This window comes from Vulpes lagopus, chromosome 2, assembly GCF_018345385.1.
Source record: "Vulpes lagopus strain Blue_001 chromosome 2, ASM1834538v1, whole genome shotgun sequence".
Classification (NCBI taxonomy): Eukaryota; Metazoa; Chordata; class Mammalia; order Carnivora; family Canidae; genus Vulpes; species Vulpes lagopus.
The window spans coordinates 96,516,349-96,528,510 of NC_054825.1; the positions used below are offsets into that span (position 1 = coordinate 96,516,349).

Sequence of the window (12,162 nt, forward strand, 5' to 3'; positions counted from 1 at the left end):
CAGTTAAATCAATTACTAAAAGAAGCCTAATTAACCCTTAGGGCACTGGTATAGCGTTTATGATGGAGAGATAGCAATTATTAAGAGATTTCCTGCTTGGTTGTTGCCCAACAAAGTGCCTGATGGATTCTTGGGTTTCCACTTAGAATAGCTGGTGTGGTTCTGTGTTGATGAGTCATAAATCAGGCTGGTTTAGAAACAAGTGAAAACTCTAAAGTCCCTAAGGAATCATTGAATGAGTTATGATTTTACCATTAAATAGAATCTTAAAGATCTGAAACCTTGAAACCATGACAACAAGCACATTCAATTTAGTTTCATATACCTGACTCTAAACCTCAGTAGTTTAAGGAGCAAAAAGTTTAATTTATTCTTGAGACAACCTGAGAGGAATAAAGCACTTGATGGGAGTGAGAGATGGGACTGGGTTTAGTTGGAGGCCTGAGGGCCAAGGCCATCTCCAGATGCCCATCTACCCACTTCTCTTGCTCTGTCGACTTGAAGGAATGGAAATCATCTTGGCTCACAGTGTCTCTGGTGGACCAAAGTAGTGCTGGGCCAGCGATGGAGCAGATGACAGGTGGCAGCCTCCCGTCCTTGTTGCTGATCCACCTTCTCTCTCAACCTGGTCTCTCTGCTCCATCACACCTTTGGCCACCTGGCCCAGCTGCCAGCAGAGACGAAAAGCCCACCATACATTTTCTCTCCAGTTCCATTTCTTGAACATGGCATAGCATTTTGGGAGAAGTCCAGCTGAATGCCTATAAAATACATGTGAGGAACATGGACGTGTATTTAGTTTTACTGTGGTAGGCAAGATGTGTACTTACCTTCTGGGGAGCGATGCGTGCTGCTGCACTGCTTTTTTAAAAAGCACAAATGAAGATCAGAATGCAAAAGAAGTCTACAGTCGTCTGACTACACTTGTGTTTGGGAAGAGAGTTGCATGTGATGTACCTAACCCAGTTTTCATGAAACAGAAGAAAATATGAGAAGTGGCCTTAATATAGTTTTAGGTGGTAGCACATTCCTATAATTGAAAAGAAAGGAATATTTTCAAAGTTGGGGAGAAAAAAAATTAGCTTGAAGCTCCTTCTGAGTTCGTCATTTTTACAGCTAGCCATTATTCATACAGAAAGGAAATTAGAAGTTAACTCCACAAGAAGGTGGCACAGCCGTGTGTGCATTTGGGTGGAGGCTTTAATAGTGCAATCTGTCGATTCCCAGTGGGGCTGCCTTGCCTAGTTTTAGGACAGAGCTCATCAAGAGATCAAGAATATTTTCTGTAAGGCAATTCAGAAACACAGATTGAAGAACAAAATTGATTACATTCTCTAAACTCTACTAGATTCTGCACACAAATATGGGTGTCCTTTGGCAGATGATGAAGTGGCAGGGAAGCCTTTTGGCCTGTTCTTGGCAGGGCAGCCTACATCTTCAGCTACTAGTGCCTAGATGGGCTGTTTCTTTGGCCAGAGACAAAACACTTCATGAAAAATGTTATTTAGAGCAGAAAACAGTCTGTGGAAAGGATCTTCCCCCTTTTTGACCAGCTCAGGGATCTAAATTTACTTGAATATATATATGTGTGTATACACACACACATACACACACACACATACTCGGGCTGCCCCCAGCAGGTAGATTTATTTATTTATTTATTTTTAAAATAAATTAATTTTTATTGGTGTTCAATTTACCAACATACAGAAAAACACCCAGTGCTCATCCCATCAAGTGTCCCCCTCAGTGCCCGTCACCCATTCCCCCCCACCCTCCGCCCTCCTCCCCTTCCACCACCCCTAGTTCGTTTCCCAGAGTTAGGAGTCTTTATGTTCTGTCTCCCTTCCTGATATTTCCCACACATTTCTTCTCCCTTCCCTTATATTCCCTTTCACTATTTTTTATATTCCCCAAATGAATGAGACCATACACTGTCCTTCTCCGATTGACTTACTGCACTCAGCATAATACCCTCCAGTTCCATCCACGTTGAAGCAAATGGTGGGTATTTGTCGTTTCTAATGGCTGAGGAATATGCCATTGTATACATAAACCACATCTTCTTTATCCATTCATCTTTCGATGGACACCGAGGCTCCTTCCACAGTTTGGCTATTGTGGACATTGCTGCTAGAAACATCGGGGTGCAGGTGTCCCAGCATTTCATTGCATCTGAATCTTTGGGGTAAATCCCCAACAGTGCAATTGCTGGGTCGTAGGGCAGGTCTATTTTTAACTCTTTGAGGAACCTCCACACAGTTTTCCAGAGTGGCTGCACCAGTTCACATTCCCACCAACAGTGTAAGAGGGTTCCCTTTTCTCCGCATCCTCTCCAACATTTGTGGTTTCCTGCCTTGTTAATTTTCCCCATTCTCACTGGTGTGAGGTGGTATCTCATTGTGGTTTTGATTTGTATTTCCCTGATGGCAAGTGATGCAGAGCATTTTCTCATGAGCATGTTGGCCATGTCCATGTCTTCCTCTGTGAGATTTCTCTTCATGGTAGATTTAAAGTCCCTTTTCACAGTATTCAACAAAGTGGTTTCGGGAAGCCTGGATGGTTCAGCGGTTTAGCGCCGCCTTCAGCCCAGGGCCTGATCCTGGAGACGCGGGATCGAGTTCCATGTCAGGCTCCCTGCATGGAGCCTGCTTCTCCCCCTGCCAGTGTCATCTCTCTCTCACTCCTCTCTGTATCTCTCATGAATAAATAATGAACAGCTATTCACATTATAAAAATTATGATTTAATGAAAAGAAGCACTTTTTAAAGAAGATATGTATTTGCAAATATTTGTAGTTTCCTCCAACTTCATTTATACTTAAGATTTATGTCTTTCTTTTCTCTACTTCATGGTAAAACGAATTTTCTAAAGGACATAGGCCTTTGTGTTTTATAACATTTATTAAGAATAATTTGTTCCAAGGCTAATGGATTACTGTATTTTATTGAATCATATATATGATTTTATATATATGATTTTATTGAATCATATATGTATGTACACACACATACATACACTCTTAAGACTTGGACCTCCTATAATGATCATGCTGAGAATGTCCTTCAGAACATCAGGTGTATGTTTTCCTGCTGTCAGTCAGATACTTAAAGATCCACGAGTAGAACATCTGAACTTTACTCCTGACAGGACAACCCAGTAGCAGGAGAGAAATTTGCCTGTGTGCTTCTTGGAGCTGGGAGTATCCCTCAATACATCCTTGTATTGCGGAAAATTTTGTCTGATGTCAAAGATGATTTGGTCCATTGTGCTTTGTTTATATGAATTTCATCTCATTGATGGGTATTTTCCCTCTGGGAAGTGTACAGCCATGATTCACACACCTGAAAACCCAGTTATTGATACAAACAGAGATCAAAATGAAAAAGGCTACAAGGAATTAATATGTGAAACACTACCATAAGCTGCAAAAAAAAAAAAAAAACATATGAAGGGAATGAACTTTACAAAACACCTCTGTATTTTGAGTGTGTAATTTAAAAAGACAACAGCTTGAAAAAAAGACAGCATAACTTATGATTTTTATATTTTGTTAACTGAATAGTTTCATCAAATCTAATGGCATTTCACACATTTTCTAATAGTTTTATGATGGATACTTACTACATGTACTTTAAGGAAGTCAAGCTTATTGGTAAAAAAATAATTGTTTAGGGCGATGTAGGTAATTGGGATATTCTATGTAACACAATTTCCAAATGGTAATTTTAAGAGCATACATAGCTCTTGACAGGTAAGCTCAGGCAAGTAAGTTAGATCTTGGGCTAGTTCTGCAAGGTTTGGAAGACCTGTGAGATACTTGAAAGCCACAGGTTATTTATCTGGGTGATTTTTGTGGCATATGAGTGAGGATGGGTGGGTAGGGAATAAACTCAGTTTTAAAGCTTTGGCTAAATAATAATAATAATAATAATAATAATAATAATAATAAAGCTTTGGCTAAAAGAGAACTCTACTGTTTTGGTATGATGGTGCTGAGTCGTGATGAAGCTATGTTGTAGAAAAGTATGTCCTTTGAGATTTTAACGGGAAATACTATCTCTAGGAAATTGAGGGGGATCTATGACCGTGATTTGATAATCATATTTCCTAAAATATAATTATGAATATAAAAGACTACTCATGTAACTTGATCTAATTACTAAATATTGCATATTTATCCATCTGATAAATATATGTCTAGTTCCATAAGGTCATACCTGTGTGAAAGTCCAAAATAAAGTCAACTGAAGTTTCTTTTTTAGTTTTAGTTTTAGTTTTTTAAAGGTACTTGATGATTGTCACTGACTTGACTGCTGCAAAGTGAGGGAAGGGAGCAGGAGAGCCAGAGGAAAAAGCTGGACAGAGATGCAATTTCAGGAGAAATCTAGCCTTAGGCTGACCCCATAGGGAGTAGGAAGCTCTGAAAGGTGAATTGAACTGTAGAGTTGTCCTGCCAGAGAAAAAGAAGCTTAAAGCTGATTGGGGAGGAGGAGGCAGCTGTCTAGGCATCTCTGGAAAACAACTGTCAACCGTGGATAGTTCTCCAGAGCAGGGTGTAGATGTGAGCCCAAATGCACAGTCACTGGGCACTTGGTGAACAGTTTTGTGAATGGAGTCTGAGCATCTGGTATACCAGAGTACATGATTAGGAACTGGAAACCTATGTGTATTATTAAATTGTTTTCCTTACAGCAGCTACTGTGCATTAATCACAGAGATTTGGACAACTAGAGAGGCTCATGGAGAGAGTCCATAGGAGAACAATGAAATGATTGTCGTATTTTTTTTTTAAATAGGCCCATGGGTGAAAATTGGAAAGGATTTAATCTCAGAGAAGAAACAGAAAAGAACTTAATCACTATCTTCAAGTATATGAAGGATTATTAAACAACATATCTTCAGGATATACTGAAGAGTGTTTTATTTTGTTTTAATCTCTACTGAGGACAAAATAAAAGGAAATGATTTTAACTTGGAGCTGGAGGGGATTTAGATTAGATATAGTACAAATGTTCTTTTCTTGTATAAATGGGAAACATTTTAGGATCTCATTCAAAGGTCTTTAAAATACAGTAAGCATTAACCTACTAAGGATGGCCATCCCTCCAGGAATCCTGTCCCAGACTTAAAGTATGAGAAAACTATGAGACTAGAGAAAATAGGATGTGGAAAGAGTATTTCTTCCTGAGACACACACACACACACACACACACACACACTTTAAAACTTCTGTCATTGTTTTAAAGCTGTGCGTTTGCTTTAAAAGATCTAAGTTCTCAAATGAAATCATCAACTGTCTTTCTTCCATGAAATTATATTTAAGTAAAAGCTTCTTTAGAAGCAAAGTAGAATATAAAAATGTAATTATATAAATAATAACTAGGTTGGATTTTTTTCCCTGTAAAATGCACTTAAACCTCTTTTTAGAGATCCTGTTTGAAACATAAAATTTTTAAAATAGAAAATTAAGAAACAAAGTAAATTTGGGTAGAACACAAATTTGAATCTCTCTCTGAGGAAGCACACATATTCTTAGACCCCAGAGTAAATGAAGGACATGGACAGATAAAAGAAGAAAAATATTAAATCTGTTATGATTGACTAATTAGGAATTTATTTTGTTTTCATTGAAGTTGAAGCTTATTTAGTGACTGCTAGGAGTTGGGCATAAGTTTGAATATAAAAGTATGCTAGAGACTCGGAGAAAACAGATGATAACCCTGTTTTTCAGCTGGCAGCTATTTCAGTCATGCAGGGAGAATGTAGCATTTCAGAAACCAATATATTTGGAAGGAAAGGGCATTCTCATACATAACTTTATTTATTTATTTATTTATTTTTATTTTTTATTTTTTAAATATTTTATTTACTCATAGAGACACACACAGAGAGAGGCAGAGACACAGGCAGAGGGATAAGCAGGCTCCATGCAGAGAGCCTGAGGTGGAACTCCATCCTGGGACTCCAGGATCCATGCCCCCAGCTGCAGGCGGCACTAAACTGCTGCACCACCGGGGAGCCCTCTCATACATAACTTAAATGTACGATAAAGATTAGAACAATGTTAATGCCCCTAGTGCACTGGAAAGATTAAAATGAAATTAGCAAATAGCAAAAGTTAAAACACCTGGTGTTGATGTGAACTTTGAGCTCTCTTTTATCTGAAACCACAAGGCTGGTGGTAATACCATGCTTGTAATGCATCTGTTGCATGGGTACAGTGTGCTAAGCAGTTTTTTTGTGTTATCTTATGTAACTCTGGTAATAGTTCTATGAAACAGTTTATCATCACCCCCGTTTTCCAGGTAGAGGAAGTGAGGCACAGAGGAGTTAAGTAATTTGCCCAAGGGTTCCTGGTTGATACTTGGTTCTGCAGCCAGCTCTTACACATTAATCAATCCTGTCTGCCTACCCCAGTCTGTCTCCAGTCATACATTATGTGCAGAAAAAAATTTTATGGTAGAAGTGATACTTCGAAAAGTTGCTTTTCCCTAAAGGGATATTGTCAGCATGGTGGTTTTGCCATTTCCACATAGCTCCAATGGTTGAGAACAATCTTCATACCATCTCCTGTTAGGTCATATCATTTCTGGCTTTTGGTGTCTTGATTTATGGAACATGGTTTAATCGGTGTCTTAAATCCCTATCTAAAAGTTGCTTTATAATAGAATTTTAATACAATGGCAACTTAATTGTATTATGTTGCAGAGCTAAATTTCTACATGTTTTATGAGAACACACCTGGAACTTCTTACATTTGCCATTCTAAAAGATCTTTCTGTTCTCTTAAATTTACCAATGTCCTATAATGTTTCACTTGTCTATTTCAGAGAGTAGAAACCTAGTTTCTAAACCAAACTTTAGATGTCTCTGAACATATTCCGGATAGCTTGTTATTGTTCTGTCATTCACGAGGGTTCCCAATAAAGCCCATTATGTTTGTTAGGCGATAATATTGAATAGGTGACTTGAAGCAGTCTAGAACTCTTAGTTTCAAGCTACCACCTTTGTTTCACTAAAATGTCTGTGGTCTACCACATTGTGTCTTCTACAAAGAGAGGCCAACCTATAGACGGTTTCTGTTTTTGAATTTATAAGTGAACTGGAAAAGATGAGGTTGAGGCTGGAGGACCTTTGAGGGAAAAATCAAGGTTCTTTTTGGAACACAGACTATGAAGAATCTGTTGTGTCTGTCAGTTGGATGTAGATGAAAAATTACAGGACAGGGCATGTGTCTTCCTTTCAGTTTGGGGAACCTCATCTTTCACTGGCACTGAGTCCCCAACAGTGGCATGAAGAAGGTGCCCAGAGCATTCTCTCTGCTGCCTGGTAGGCAGCCCTGGCCATTATTCCCACGTCAATCTTTCATTTTCTCTTGTTGTAGCTCAAGGAGTATGAGGCCCAGCACCGGCAGTCAGCAGCCTTGGACCCTGCCGACTGGCCAGATGGTTCTTACCCAACATTCGATGGCTCGTCAAACTGCAATGTAAGTTTGCTGTCTCTGAGCATCTTGACTGCTCCTACTACAAAGCAGATTTTAACCAACTTCTGCCTTTGGACTTCTTTCCATAACTAAGCTCCTACCTGGATCTGAAAAGAAGGGTTTCTTCTGACACGTTACTTGGTTTTCTTTACTTGATAGACTTATCTGCAGTCAAAATAGTGCTATTCATTCCTGTTTTTTTTTTTTAAATTGTGGTAAATTCTATGTAACTTAAAATTTAATCTTATAAGCATTTTTAACTTCAGTTAATATTCAGTTCAGTGGCATTAAGCACATTCACATTGCTGTGCCATCATCACCAAAATCCACTTCCAGAACTTTCTTAGCATCCAAAACAGAAATTCCATAACCATTAAACAGTAACTCCCCTTCCTTAAGTTCAGAAAGCCACCATTCCACTTTCGAGCTCTATGAAATTTGACTATTCTAGGTCCTTTATGTACGTTAGAACCATACAATATTTGTCCTTCTCTGGCTTATTACATGTAGCATTATATATATATTGTAGCATTATATTTTATTTTTGCAGCATATGTCAGAACTTTATTCCTTTTTAAGGATGAATAATATTCTACCAAATGGATATACCACATTTTGTGTATCCATTTATGTTGATTGACATTTGGGTGTTTTTATCTTTTGACTGTTGTAAGCAATGCTGCTGTAAAAATTTGTATATGAATATCTGTTTAAGTCTTGCTTTCAATTCTTTCCAGTATGCATCTAGAATTAGAATTTCTAGATCACAAGTTAATTATATGTTTACTTTTTTAAGGAGCCATTCTTCTATTTGTCAGTGTGGCTGCATCATTGCACATTTTTTACAGCAATGTGGGAATGTGTGTGAGAGATTGAGATGTTACTCTTAATAAATGTATCCTATGCTAGCCACCATTTTGTGCTGAGACTATGAGATAATCAAAAGAACTGTGTTCATGGATTGCAGTGTGCCTTTTTGGGTATTGTATCCCCTGGTTCTAAAGACTAGCATAATATAAATGTAAATCATGAACCTAAGGAATTGTAAAGAATAAATACAGTAACTCAGGACTGATGTGATTCAAACCCAACTTGAGAACACAAAGACCCAGTTGTCCTTAGTGGGTCCTTTAGTGTCAAACTCACTCTCACCAACACTTGTAATGTCCTCATTTTTTGTTAAAGAGCCATCCTAATGGGTATAAATTGGTGTCTCATTGTGACTTTGTTTTGCATTTCTCTAATGACTAATAATATATATCTTCCTTAAATCACTATTCAAGTCCTTGTTCATTCTTGAATTGGGTTGCTTTATTTTTGGTTATTGAGTTGTTCTTTGTATATTCTGGCTATTAACCCCTTATCAGATGCCTGATTCATAAATAGTTTCTTTGATTTTTAGGGTTGCCTTTTTACTTTCTTGATAATATCTTTTGACACAAAGAAGTTTTGTTTTGTTTTTTTTTGTTTTTTTTTTTTAAGTTTGAAGTCCAGTTTACATTTGCTTTTGTTCCCTGTGCTTTTGGTGTCATATCCAAGAAATCATAGCCTAATCTGATATCATAAGGATTTTCTCCTCTTTTTAAGAGTTTTATAGTTTTAGCTCATAATTTTAGGTCTTTGACCCATTGTAAGTTTATGTTTATATATGCTATAACATATGCTTCCAACTTCATTCTTTTGCAGATAGATACCCTGTTTTCCCAGAACCATTTGTTGAAAAGACTGTTCTGTCCTCATTGAATGGTCTTGGCATCCTTTTCAAGAATTAATTGACCATATATGCTAGGTTTTATTTCTGGGCTCTCTTATTCCATTGGTTGTATGTCTGTCCTTTGTAGGTATTACACTGTTTTGATTAATGTAGCTTTGTAGTAAGTTTTGAAATCAAGACATGTGAGGCCTCTAATTTGGTTCTTCTTTTTCAGCTTGTTTTAGCCTTTCAAATCCTTTGTAGATTTCATGTGAATTTTAAGATGGGCTTTTCTATTTCTGCAAAAGATGCTGTGAGATTTTGATAGGGATTGCAATGGATCTGTAGTTGATTTGGATAGTACTGTCATCTTAATAATATAAAGTTCTTTCAATCCATGTACATAGGTATATTTTTATTTCTTTATGTCTTCTTTAATTTCTTTCAGCAGGGTTTTGTAATTTTCAGTGTACATGTCTTACTCCTTAGTTAAGTTTATTTCCAAGTATTTTATCATTTTTGAAGCTATTATAAGTGAAATTGTTTTCTTTTTCACATTGTTCATTGCTAAGGTCTAAAAATGGAACTGATTTTTACATGTTGATTTTGTGTCCTGCAACTTTGCTGAATTCATTTCTTCTCTCTAATAGTTTTTGTGTGGTGGAATCTTCAGGGTTTTCTTCATAGGAGATTGTGTCATCTGTGAACAGAGACCATTTTACTTCTTTTCCAATTTGGATGACTTTTATTTTTCATGCTATTTTAATGTGACCAAACAGTGCTTTCTAGGAGTTCCGCAGGGATTGTGGGAATTAGATTTGAAAGTTTCAAGCAGATATTTTTTGATGCCATCATCCCAACTGCATGGAATGAGAATGGAGGGAGTTATCCGTTTTCATTTATTATGTAGTTGTTTTATTTGTTAGGTTATTTCTTCCTTAAAATCTAGAAGCAGGGGCACCTGGGTGGCTCAGTTGGTTAAGTGTCTGCCTTCGGCTCCGGTCATGATCCTAAGTCCTGGGATTGAGCCCTGAGTCAGGATCTGTCCTCAGCAAGGGAGTCTCCTTCTCCCTCTCCCCCTGCCCCTGCTCATGCTCATGTGCACATGTGTGTTTTTTCTCCCTCTCTCTTTCTCTCTCTCTCTCTTTCTTTCTCTTTCTCTCTCTGAAATAAAGAAACAAAATCTTAAAAAAAAAAATCTGGAAGCAACTCTACCTCCGTGTCTTGAACTTCTTGTCTCCTTTTGTCCATGCTGTGGACAGGTAGTCATCTCTCCAGAACATACCTTTTTTCTTGCATCTCCTGTTTCCAAAAAGCCTGATGTTTTTACAGTTCTGTAAGATAAATTCCAAACATTTTGGCACACTCAAGATACTTTGCAATCTGGGTTTAATCAATATCTGTGCTCTCCTCTGCCACCCCCCACCCCTAATAGCCTCCATTCCATCCCCATTGGACCCCGCCTATGTTACTGAACATATTTTGTATTTTCATACACTCTTCTTTAATTCATGCATTAAATATGCTTCCAGATTTTTCTAGGTAAAATTCTAGGTGTCCTTCAAGATAAAGTCCAACTGCCATCCCCTCTGAAACTTCCTCCAGCCTCCTTAAGTGTATTTTATTGCTTCTTATTCTGGGCTCTGTTAAACTAGCTCTGTACATGAAACCTGACAGTTATCCTGGAGTATCAGAATTAATTGTACACATTTTAGCCTGCTTGGGAATCATGAGCTCTTGAGCAAGAAAGGCATGCTATCTTATCATCTTATCTTTGTGTCTCCAGTGAGTATCTAACTCAGTGTCTAGTTCATATGGCATGTTATTTTTTTTTTAAGATTTTTATTTATTTATTCATGAGACACAGAGAGAGAGATGCAGAGAGACAGGCGGAGGGAGAAGGAGACTCCCTACAAGGAACCCGATGTGGGACTCGATCCCAGGATCCTGGAATCCTGCCTGAACTGAAGGCAGATGCTCAAGTGCTGAGCCACCCCGGCGTCCCATATGGCATGTTCAAGAAATATTTAGCGGACAAAGTTGTATTTAATTTTTTTTTAATTTTTTATTTATTTATGATAGTCACAGAGAGATAGAGAGAGAGGCAGAGACACAGGCAGAGGGAGAAGCAGGCTCCATGCACCGGGAGCCCGACATGGGATTCGATCCCGGGTCTCCAGGATCGCGCCCTGGGCCAAAGGCAGGCGCCAAACCGCTGCACCACCCAGGGATCCCACAAAGTTGTATTTAAATGCTCATCTTTCTTGGCTGTTCAAAGAGCATGTTTCATGTCCTACAACCACAGCCTCTGTCTTTACACCTTCTTTGCATCTAAACAACAGGTGATGGCTTATCAGAAGTAAATATAAGCCTCCCACTATCTTCTTGTCCTTCATTTCCTGAGTCAAGCATCGGATTTCCATTTCAGCTATAAAAACAAACAACAACAGCAACAACAACAAAAAAAAAAACCCAAAACTCTAGGGGATTGTTAATTTGAAAGCCCTGGTTGGTTTGCTTTTGTGTGAGAGACTGAGATGTTATCCTTTATAATAATAAATGTATCCTATGCTAGCCACCATTTTGTGCTGGGACTATGAGATAATCAAAAGAACTGTGTTCATGGATTTCAATGTGCCTTTTTGGGTCTCTTATCCCCTAGTTCTAAAGACTAGCGTAATATAAATGTAAATCATGAACCTAAAGAATTGTGAAGAATAAATACAGTAACTCAGAATTGATGTGATTCAAACCCAACTTGAGAACACAAAGACCCAATTGTCCATAGTGGGTCCTTTAGTATCAGACTCACGATATATTGTCCTGATTAAAAGCATCTGAGTCAAGGGGGAGGTTATAAGACCATGCAGTCAGAAAAACAGGACTGCCGTAAAAACCTCACACACTCAGACAGCAGGGAAAGAGGTTTGTCTCATTTAGAGAGTGTTAATATAAATTGAGTACTGTAGTGGTTTTGAATGAG

General features: G+C 38.0%; 1 protein-coding gene across 2 annotated transcripts in view; it reads left to right on the plus strand.

Moving 5' to 3' along the window:
* Positions 1–12,162, plus strand: part of SASH1 (SAM and SH3 domain containing 1) — a 255,510-nt gene that overhangs the window by 182,845 nt on the left and 60,503 nt on the right. For both annotated transcript variants that reach the window (XM_041745577.1, XM_041745576.1), the window contains exon 8: positions 7,388–7,489. In XM_041745577.1, the coding sequence (XP_041601511.1) occupies positions 7,388–7,489 (102 nt within the window). The remainder of the gene's footprint in view (positions 1–7,387; positions 7,490–12,162) is intronic.